This window comes from Acanthisitta chloris, unplaced genomic scaffold (genome assembly GCF_000695815.1).
Source record: "Acanthisitta chloris isolate BGI_N310 unplaced genomic scaffold, ASM69581v1 scaffold2521, whole genome shotgun sequence".
Lineage (NCBI taxonomy): Eukaryota > Metazoa > Chordata > Aves > Passeriformes > Acanthisittidae > Acanthisitta > Acanthisitta chloris.
In genome coordinates this window covers 91365-103126 of record NW_008656309.1, presented here as the reverse complement: position 1 = coordinate 103126, position 11762 = coordinate 91365, and the positions used below count along the sequence as shown (strand labels likewise).

At 37.1% G+C, this 11762-nt stretch overlaps 1 protein-coding gene across 1 annotated transcript in view; it reads right to left on the bottom strand.

The window, feature by feature from the left end:
- Positions 1-338: 338 nt before the first annotated feature.
- The window catches only part of CLASP2 (cytoplasmic linker associated protein 2), a gene marked incomplete at its 5' end in the record, with an annotated part of 86772 nt that continues 75348 nt past the window's right edge, over positions 339-11762 (bottom strand). The window contains 7 exons of the mRNA XM_009084257.1: positions 339-718; positions 1754-1870; positions 2996-3202; positions 4460-4588; positions 5350-5543; positions 10098-10326; positions 11063-11216. Of these exons, the coding sequence (XP_009082505.1) occupies positions 632-718; positions 1754-1870; positions 2996-3202; positions 4460-4588; positions 5350-5543; positions 10098-10326; positions 11063-11216 (1117 nt within the window). The remainder of the gene's footprint in view (positions 719-1753; positions 1871-2995; positions 3203-4459; positions 4589-5349; positions 5544-10097; positions 10327-11062; positions 11217-11762) is intronic.

The window sequence follows — 11762 nt, the reverse complement described above, 5'->3', positions numbered from 1 at the left end:
CATATTTCTCAATCTCCAGAATATCCCAAACAAGCTGTAAATAAGATGATGAACCACCAACACAGTGAACGAGTCTCACTGCAGTTCAGACTAGTTCAGCCTGGTTTCACATCACTTCTTGTTTCTAGCGAAGGACATGATACTCAAACAAAACAGCAATAAAAAAGTAATGTTATCTGCAGCTGAATAAAAGCAACAGAATTTATATTTTAACTTCTGAAGCTTAAAGCATACCTTTTTAATTAGCATCAAAAAAATCTTTTTTGTTTTTAATACAGTAACACTGGCAAAAGTTAATGGGAAGACACAGGATTATGAACAGGGTAAGTGATGGATAGGATAATTTTTAGATTTTATTCTGCTTTGATCAACTGATGTTAATACTGTTTTTCCTTGGATTTGGAATAATTCTACTGCAACAGTCACATGCAGGCTGAGGACAGCCGTTGGTTAAAGAAAAAAAAAGAACAAAACCCCAAACAAAATTAAAAATAAAATAAAAAACAACAACAAAAGAAAGGGGAAAAAAACCCAAGAGAAAAGTTCCAGAAACTGTATGTAAGAATCTTCCTTTCACTGAAGAGGGCCTTGCCCTTGCTTTAGGAGACCTGGTTAACTCTTGTCAGGTTCATTAGCTTTGTCCAGACATATCTGCTCCTGTATCCCCTGCTCCAGAGCCTGTTTGTGCACGTTTGATGTAAAGGTTCAATAATTTCATCTGCAAATTCAAGTCAGAAATTCACTTTGTTTAGTATTTGCAAACTGTACAGACTGACTACAAGAATGGTACAACAAAGGAGATATTAAACTTTTTCTTTTCCCCAAATGCAAAGATGTGTTTTACACAGTTGATTCCAAGGGAACACACTTGCCAATGGAAACATCAAACACAGCAAAATTTGTCACAAAGAAACTGCCCAAACCTCTTTGAGGATTTAAAGAAGAGTATGATCTAAGGTAGCCAGATTCAAATAGCTGGAATATTTTCTTCAAATTACAATGCTGTTTTAAATACAGTACTGTTGGGTTTTTTTCTTTTAATGTTGAGGTTTTAAGCCTCTGGTCAGAGCTGTGGATGCTGGTACTTAGTAAAGCTTCCAATACTGTCTAGAATCACTTTAAATAAAAATACTCTCTGGCAGTGATTGTAAGATATAACTGTCTTACTCACAGATACTCAAAATTAATTGTCCTGTTAAGGACAAAGATATTCACAAGTAACATACAGCTGTTTGCATGCACAAAAATGCATGTAAGAGGTGTCAAAAATACATACAAATCCTGAACTGAAAAGGACCACAGACAGCCTACTGTTATTTCAAATCAGAGGTACTGAAAGGACTGATGAAAGCAAAATAACAAGGAGAAAGAGCAAATAAAACTGCTGTATGTTACAATGACATATTACATTCTTGCCTGAAAATCAAGACTGATAAGAAAAACCAAGCAGAGTACAGCCATTATCACTACTACCAGCATATAAGTAACTAAATGCATTAAAAGGCAGTAAGAAACACAGTCTAGTAAGTATGTTAATGCTAAAGTTTGTACACTTCCATAAATAAAGATCTATGGACTTTCAGTTTTGAATATTTTATGGCAAAGTTATATTAATCCTCAGAGGGTTTCTCCAGCTCTGATATTCTCATGCAAGTATATACTTTATTGAAACTTTCTGGCAATGGCAACCAAAACACAAATGCATACATGCAATTATGAACCAAGATTTCTTCAAATGGTATCTTTTACTTACTTTACTGCCAGTGAGTTGACTGAGATGTGGTTTCAGTTCATCACCAATTACTGCATGAATGGCCACAAGGCAGAAAACACATGCCTTACGAACGCTGCTCTCTGAATTATCATAACCCTAGAAAGCAATAAAATTAACATTAATACCCTATCAGTTAATGATTAAAAGTCTCAGAAAGGTATTTACTTATTTACTATAATAAATACATTGAAGTCTACAGCAAACTAATGCTTGTGTAGCCCCACAAAGCATTCCAACAAAAAAACCAACACGCAAATACAGAGCATGCATTTACAAAGCAGGCTGCTTATTAATCACCACTGATAATCATCTTCCAGGCTGAATTTAAACCCCACACAATTCTGTTCATAAGTTACACTGCAAACAGAGCTGCTGCCATGCAGTAGGGGAGCATTTAAGAGAACTGTTCTAGATTATACAGATGTTTATTTAAAGCAGAAGACTGCTCACAATCTAGAGCTTCCTGACTCTGAAAGAAGAATTCTCTGAACAGCTGAAGATTCTTATGTTAGCTCTTATCTCATTCCTTAATGATTTTTGTTTCTTTTGTCACTTTGCTAGCATCCCAGGCCTAGCTGTCTCACTCACACTCCCTCTCAGAGGGTCCCTTCTCTGCCTCTACTTTCCTGCAGATGTATAACTGGATCACACCCATTAAAGACAGAAATCTGCAGAATGAAGCTGCCAACTCTGAAAAGTCTTTATCCATCAGATGGAAATGAATGCCTTTGGGGCCTTGATAAGGTGGGAAAGATTTTATTTTCCAAGACAAAGGAGGAAAAACCTCTGATATCCTTCTCATTTTATTAAACTTTCTCCAAACTGCTTCTTTCCTTTTGCCTCCCCCAAACCCCAAGTGATAAAACCCTACAATTACACAAATACAACATGGACAATTTCAGACCAAATGATATAACCTGGAAAAATGTACAAACAACAGAAAACTATCTTATAACTCAAAGTATCTACCAAGCTTAACTATAACCGGTACTTTATATCCTACTGAGATTTCCTTTGAGTCCTAATCACACTTATAATTTAGCTACCTGCTAATCAAAGAGCTTGTACCCATTACCCGAGTTATTTTGGATTAAGGCAGATATCAACTATCAGACAGATAAAATCCTTCAGGAGAAGCAATTATTTTTAAAGAATCTTTGCAGTTCTTATGTATACAGTTTATTTATTTATTGATGTTTCTCTCTTTTCTTCTCTCCTTACCTGTATTAGACCTGGCACAATCTCTGGTAAAAGCTGAGTAAGGGTTTCTTTAGATACTCTTTCTATAACTTTTGTCTGCATTTTGATTGCAGCCAGATTAATGGGGTAATCTGCAGTTTGGATAATTGGACAGAGAACTTTGATGCACTGATCTGGGCTAATGGAAGTGGCCAGCATGGAAGCAGCTTCTTCAGCAGATCTCACCACCTATTGAAAGAATAAGTAAAAGACATGGAAAAATGATTTACAAGAGACTGTTACTATAATCTGTTGTCTAGCAGTAATGGCCTTGAGCAAAAAAAAATTCCTATCAAGAGCTTTGCAATATGGTAGAAACACATCCTTTGACTCCAACTGTTGGACATACTTTCCTAAAAACACAACTCTTCCCAACACTCTGTGGCTAATCAATGTCCCCAGCAATACACATATAAGTTTTTCAAACCTGCTTGTTGAATCAGATCTGAAATTTCTTTCCTCTGTAATACCCTCCAACTACACACTGAAATACCTCTGTAAACCCATAATTTCTTGTGTTGTCCTTTGTTAGTGCTTGTTAGATCAGTGATCACTGATGGAACATGTTTTCACATTCATTTCAAAGCCATATGTAATGACACACCTAGATTTCTACTTCTAGAAGTCAATCTAGCTGGGTTCTTTCCTCCTCTAATTTTGAAAGAAACTATGACAAGACAGTACTTTAAGCCTGAAGAATATGCAGAACAAGAGTAATTAGGCAGGCAGTCAACAGGTACAGAAGTTCAGGATACAACATGGGCACAACAGAGAAAACGAACATCTGATCTTCATATTAGTGCTGCAGTGGCATCTCCCATCTAACAAGAGAAATCACTATACAAAATGAGCATTTTGTAGACCAATGATGTACAAAAACCTCCATAACTGTTTCTCTCCATCCCTGTTCCCTTTACTCTTTCACTCATACACATGAAACCATGAGAGAGAAAAAAGCACAGTAACAGAGGAGAAACAATGAGGACAAGACACCGTAATAAATACAGTATATGAAACAAATCAAGAGTGTACAGGGAAAAGAGAAATGAGTATCAGATGAGTGATATAGTCTTTGGTATAGGAGGAACCACAGTCAACTTCAAACCCTGAAACTCCAAAATAAGTTCCACAGATTAAGTGCCCTTGCATGGGGAAGACGTATTAATTTAATAATGAACTTGGATTCTTTCCACAGCATCAGTGACACTGACAGCAAGTGTTTAATATTGGGCTGGTTATTGTGTTTGTGTTTCTTACACCCTACATGCATTAGCCTTTGCTGTGTATGCAGGCATCATAAATACTTCTGAGCAAGGTTACGGGCACTCCTCTTCCAAATCCCCTCACTATTCCTGGCCACAACCAACTCCTGTTGGACAGCTGTTTCATTCTGTTTCCTTCATTATTTGCCATAATCTCAAACAAATAAAATAACTGAGTACTAACCTCCTTATGAGGATCCTTATGCGCTTCTAATGTCTTCATGATGGTGAGCTCTGCATAATTCTTAAACCTTGCTGGCTGGTTTCTTAGAATTTCTCTTAGAACTTTCAGTGCCAAAGCTCTAATTGCATGCTAAAGATTCAGTATTAAAATAAGTGAGTTATGTATCTTTAAACAGACATTTTAAACATTTGTTCAGCTGCCGAAAAAGACTTAAATAATGGAAAAATATCAATTATGCTCTGCACATATATACTGTCTGAACCTGGTGTTAACAAATAAAGCTAGGGGGGAAAACCTTCTCAATCTCTTTGTGCAGAAAATTCAGGTGACAATATCATAAACATGTGGCTAAACTAATTTGATGTATTTGTGCTAAACAGAAGTTAAGCTGCAAACACAAGGGCTGATAAAACCATCATGTAAATACATGTTTGAAATTTTTTTACAATTAAAAAATAAACCCAAACAAGTATTAAGTGTCCTCAGTAATTTCAAAAACATGGTCTGTGTAGAGAACAATTACACAGAACTCAAACTCCTCACAACCACCATTGCTGTACTTTAGAAATGTATTTTTACATGCTTTGCTACACCTGATGTTTTGATACTCTAGATTCCTTCAGGGGCTATTAACAGATAAGATCTGAATTTCAGTGAAAAAATGTTTCATTCAATCTATCATGTCAGAATCAAAACATAGGAATATGGAAGAAGGTAAGCATCACTGATGCCCTTCTCACCATCAGAGCATATTTTTGTACTTCCACAGTTCTTTGTTTTTCAGCACTAACTGGAATTTGTGCCCTTTCTACAACCCATTTAATTTCAAATATACTGTAAGCAAACTATGTGCTCTGCTAACGTTCTTAACTGGAGTAACCTGAATTTACCTCTTTATCTCCAAGTGTTTCAAGCAGCAGAAGTAGTATTGTTTTGAAGTGCTCATCCCAAACACCAAAAGCCTCTTCCTGAGTTAACTTCATGAGCTCGTACAGGGCAGCCTTTCTTTCCTCCACTCTCTCATTATGGTTTGATAACTCTTTCAGTAACTCTGCAACCAGATCGGAGTGGTCCATGGGAGGCTCTGTCAAGGAGGCATACACAAACACAGTTCTCACATCACTGCAAATAAATATTAGTGCCTGTTGTACACCTGAAAGGTGTTCTCTACAATGAGTAGCTGGCTTTCTAGCATGCTTTTACTTTTTCCTCCCACTTTGTCTGCAAAGACTGCAATTTGACTACATTTTCAGTGCAGCCAACACTGCTGAACAAGCTTACAATCACCAAAAAAAACCTACAATGACATTGCAAAAAAAGTCTCTGCAGGCTAGTTCACTGAAGCAGCTTTTATGCTTGCAATACCTGAAGTGGTAAGTACTCTGCATCCTTTTAAATCAGACCTACACACAAAGTACCACCTTTCCCATATGACCCTTTCATTCAGGATGAAAAATTTGTATTTTCTCTGTCAGTATTACAGAATTGTTTAGACTTCTGTAAGGCATGATTCCACAGCATGGAATTCTAGGCTGCCAACACAGGGGGGAAAATGCACAGCAATGGTGCTTGGTACGAAATAGCTGAACTAGAAGCAAACCAGGGCCATTAGTCCCATAGAGATTGCAAAAAGCAAGTCATTATGAGATGGCTCTGGATTTTAGTTTTGATTACAGAGGATTCTATGACGATGGAAAAATGCATTGCTAACACAACCCATCTTTGTAAACACTGGACTGCAAACAGAGAGATGTGCAAAGAGTCAAGAAACTTAAAAATTGTCTTAATGAAAACTATCAAGTTGTTGCCATTATTCCATCATCAAGACCCATTTAGCCTCTCATGAAAGAAATCACATAGCTTCCATCTTTACACTGAGACTTTTGGATAAATGAACAACAACATGCTTTTTTTTTTTTCCTGGAAACATTTTGAAAGTATTGTCATAAAATGAAAATCTTCCTGCACTGCATTGTTCCAGAAATGATTCCATTTATTAACACGTGAACGACATTCTCCCTAACAAGTTAATTAGATCATATACTGAGAAACCACAGCCCTGGAACACCTTGTATTACTGTATTCAATACTGTAACTTATAAATGCTGTACAAAGCAAAAAGTAAAAGCTGAATACCTTAAAATCAGACATCAGTTACTGTAACAATCACACTGGTTTTGAACTCCCCATTCCTATTTGCATTCTGGTTTGCATGAATAAACAGAAGCACAAGCACCTGAAAGCAAACTGCAAGCACTTCTGCTGCCTCTGTATTAATGGATAATTAATGTTTGACCAAAGGACAGAATGAAATTGCATTAGGTGAGTTATTAATTAGTACAGATGAGCAGAATGGATCGCTTTTACAGAAACGGGATCGTTACTTTTATTGCCAGAACTATTAACACTTGTTCCACCAAACTGTGAGGATTACAGCTATAGCAAATCCTATTCTGGGGAATGCATATTGACACATAATTAACAAAACTATCCATATCTGTTCAAATAAAGTCTTTTTACTGGGGTGGCATCTTGAACATGTGGAGGGAAGGGGTGAAGAGAGGGGAAGGTAGCAGCCACGTCCACGCAGGAACCCGGGGAGGCAAGAAGCACCATTAGTGAAGGGAATAACTGGAATTCCTGAAAAATATGATGATAACCAAGAGGGATGTGCCTTCACAGCCTGTATTTTCCATTCCTTTGAATGACTTAGTGCCCAGTGTTACATTTCCAAACATTCTCCAGATAAGAATGGAGAAGCGTAAAAGAAGTCAAAGCCTACTCTCAAAATTTCTTTTTCAGAAAGAAAACAAAACGCAAGTAAGAAGTCAAAGCCTACTCTCAAAATTTCAGAAAGAAAACAAAAGGCAAGTGAAGAGGAGCAGATGCAACTCCCTAATTTGAATGAATTAAAATACACACGTTAGAGAGAGAAATATCTGATGAAGAACAGCTCTTCTCAAACCAATCAAATAATATCCTTCTGACAGGATAAACAGTGTGTAGGGGTTAAAAGGGAACATATAGCTATATCCTGAATTTAGGAAAGACTTTCCTACTGTCACCCATAGCATCTTAATACAAAAGCTATGCAAACATGGTGGTGAAAAAAGGCAAGTGAAGCAAGTGCAAAACTTAATGAATCACTTGGAGGGTAACTGGACTATAAATGGCTTTGTGTTCATCTAGGAGGATATGAGTGATGTCCCTGCTCAGGCCTGTGCAGAGCCTGGTTCTGTTTGATGCTTTTGTTAATGCTATCAAAGAACATGGAGCCCACTTATAAAATCTGCAGACTGTATCAATTTAAGAGCAACTGCAAACATTCTGAGGAACAGGATAACAATTGCAAGTTATCATGATAAATCAGAGGAATGGTCTGAAAGAGAAAAGATGGTAAATGTAAGGCACGACACAGAAGCAGAGATCTTAAGCTCGGAAAAGGAAGGTGTTTGGAAAACACAATGCATAGAAGTAAGCTGAACTAAACAAGCTTCTTTGGAGAAGAACATTGTTTTTCAGAGACTGTGAACTGCTTTTAAGGAGTCTGGAGGTGACTTAGTGAGCCAGGCTTGCCTATGCTTCACATAAACAGCATTTCCCTCAGGGAAAACAACAAAGTGCAAGTGGTTGGAAGATTTAGGTTGTTACTCTGAAAACCTTTTCACTGTAAGAGAGGCAAAGCACTCAAATGGCCATGTGAGGTACACTGTGGCATCTCCTGCACTGGAAATTTTACACTGCTAGACAAACCATCTGCAGAATACATGTTCATGCCCCAGTGCTGTTGACAGGGCTGTAAGGCCAGCTGAGGTTTTCCCATCAGCCCTGTATTTCCGCACCCTTCTCCCAGTAATACACGACAGGGCAGCTGGGAGTCCAGTACTAATATAATTTGGTAGCACCCTTCTCCCAGTAATACACGACAGACCAGCTGGGAGTCCAGTACTAACATAATTTGGTGTCATGAACAGGCAGCAATTCTGTGGAGTTTCTGAAGACTCAAATCTAATGCCTAACAAGCCCTTCAGGCTTATGGGAAAACCACATAACTCCTGAGGAACTACAGGCACAAAGTATTTTGCCAAGTATATCTTTTCTCATGCAGACTTCTTCTAAGTTATCTTAGATTACATTCTAAAAGTAACACAACTGACAGAATGTACGTGATATAACTAAATACTAAGGGTGAATACAGGAATGAAAACAAGTACTTTATTAAGATCCATTAAAGGGCAGACCTAAATAATGCATTGCACTACTCCTCCAGCCAGGACAAACTAATACTGGATGGGGATGCTTCATTCCAGCCAGTCATGAGTTGTTACAAAACCAGATCATGCTGGTGCTGCACAGAGTGCATTTGGTCTAATGGAATAGCTAGAAATATGTTGTCAGAAAGTATGAAGAGGCTTATCCCACAAAAACCAGGATCCCTGTAACACAGAATCTTCATCATAAACTGGTTGTGTATGTGGGTGGCAAAGGTATTTAATTATTCATAAGTATATGGTATGATTTGTAATAGTTTGCTTTCCCCTCAATCTTTTTCAGAAAATAATAATTGGCTATATGGCTCTACATGAAACAGAAGAAAAAAATCAAAGAGAAAAGCACCTTACTTGGATTTAGTTTTAATTTAATGCAAATTTAGAGCCAACTTATAGACTAGCTGAATAAAACACCATATCAGGAAATAGCTTTGTTTTTCAACAGATTTTACAACACATCTTTGCTGGATGATAGATGCAAAACAGGCAGAAAGGGGAAATTAGTTTGTCCCTTGTTATTAAGAAATATTCTTACTTAAAAACTTATTTTCAACTATAGCTCAATATGAGATACCAACAACAATGAATACACATTATGAGAACCACTGACTAATTATAGAATACACATTATGAGAACCACTGACTATTAAAGTAATGATAGCAGTGATGATACTTTGGAACCTTCCCAACATTTAGATATAAAAACTGCCCAAAGATATATTGAGAAATATTGGAACCTTCCCAACATTTAGATATAAAAAATTGCCCAAAGATATATTGAGAAATATTAAAAAGAAGCTTTAGAAGCCTACAAAACAGCAGCCCAAGTTCCTAGATTTACATGGGCTAAATGAAACACCTTCCTGGTAAAAAGCTGGTTTGTTTAGTTTTGTTTTAAAAGAATGTTTAGTCAACAGAAAATGCCAATGTCATGTTTCAAATACAAATATAGAACTAAAAAGTACTGAATCTTTCACCTAATTCCCAAACTGGTTTGGATCCAGTTGTACTTCCTTGCTGTAAACCTTATCCCCGTCCTCCCCCTTTAAATTTCAATCATGAAGCAATCTGAGAAGGAAATTTATAATGACAATACTGCTACAAGATGTGCTAAAAAGAAGTATGCAATACAGTTCAGTATTTACCTCCTTTTTACCCTTAATCTCTACAAATACTGGATAATCCAAAAATGCCACTCAAACAGATTACGAACAAATAAAGTAATTCAAAACACAGTGCTTGTAATAACCTCTCAAAGAAGTAGCACTGATGATACACATACTGCTAATAACAAATTCAGAAACTGAACTAGAAGATGGAAAATCTCCCCATTTTTCTTCCAGCACAGTATGTAATCTGAAGCTTACCATCAGGAAATTGCTCTGCATCATCATCAAACATGGCTTCTTTCAAAGCTGATTTATTAAATGAACTGATACCATCAGAATAATTGTATGGGTTATAATCTCGTGACCGTGGTGAGGAGTGGGGAGGCATTGTGTTGAGTAATGATGTTTTGTTATCCAGAGCTGTTCGGCCTGTGTCACCCACACCACTTCCTGCTCGGATATCTACTATTCCAGAAGCACTGCAGATCTGCAGGAGAAGAAATGTAAGAGCACAGGAAATACACACTCACACCTTTCCATTAACCATATCACTAATTCATTTATCTTGCAGAAATTTACAAATTTCAAAACGTTGACCAATTTCAAACTAGTCTTCAAATAAGAAGTCTTAGAAACAGTTCCCTAAACTTTGCTTTCCATAAACGAACAAACCAAAAAACAGAACACACAAAGAATACAGAAAGTGTACATGGTCCAAAAAACCCTATGAACTAGAAACAGCTCTCAGTATTTTATCTCACAAGTTTGATGCAAAGTAATTAAAAATGTGTTTAAGTAAATATAAACTTGGCAAGCCCAACAAATCTGAATGCCAAGGTTCCATAGAAACAAGATTTTTTAATCACTGCATGTAGCACAGGAAAAACCCCACAGGTTTTGTATGAAATAAAATAAAACCTTTGGAAAAGCGTACATAAACTTCTGAAGAAGTGAACTCCAGCTGCTTTACAAGATCCCTGTTTTAAAACTAACACTTTAAAATACACAAACAGCTAGTGCTACTAAGAATTAGCATTTACATTTTCAAAATATGGTTCAAGACTAGGAATGTGTTTTTTCTAAATCTCTGAAGAATTCGGGAGAAAAAAACAATTTCACAAGTCATAACATATAAACCTCCTGAAACAGATCCTTCATCATCTGCAATAAATCACTGGCTTGGCTGCTGACACCAACATGCACTGAGTTTGAAAAACACTCACCGAATCACCATCGTCTTTTTTTGAATCTCGTTTCACAGGCTCATTCATGTCCTCCTGACTACGAAAACTGAAATTCTGAATGGCTTCAGTGACTCCACGAAGAGAGCTGTAAATATCTTCAGAATTCATATTTTCAGTGTCATAGTCAAATGCACTGTGGGCCACAGAGAAGCACACAGGAATTTAGATGGATTTGCTTTGTGACCCTGTATTTTAGATCATATTAGCATGCAACTACAGAAACTGAAGAAATAGTAATAAAATTATTATTTCTTTCGAAACACATTAAGAAAGCAAGCTGGCTGTCCACAATACAAAATTCTATTATGGTACATCTTACTAAGTGTACTTGACATAAAAAGCACTGAAACCAAGTAGCTTAAGGGAAGGGCTACATTATGTAGCAGCATCTGCCTGAAGAAACAAACTTGTCCTGCTCTTAGTCTTACGAACATGAAAGAACTGTGGTTTTCATACCATCCTCTCTTTCTGCAAAATGTTCTGAAGTAAGGAGGACTGATAAAACTCTGTCGTGGTTTAACCTCAGCCAGCAGCCAAGAACCACGCAGCTGCTTACACTCCCTCCTCCCCGCTCTTGCCCCCCCAACCCGGAGGAATGGGGAGGAGAACAACTGGAGTAAAATATGTGGGTTGAGATAAGGACAGTTTAATAACAATACAGAGCAGAATGAGCTACAAT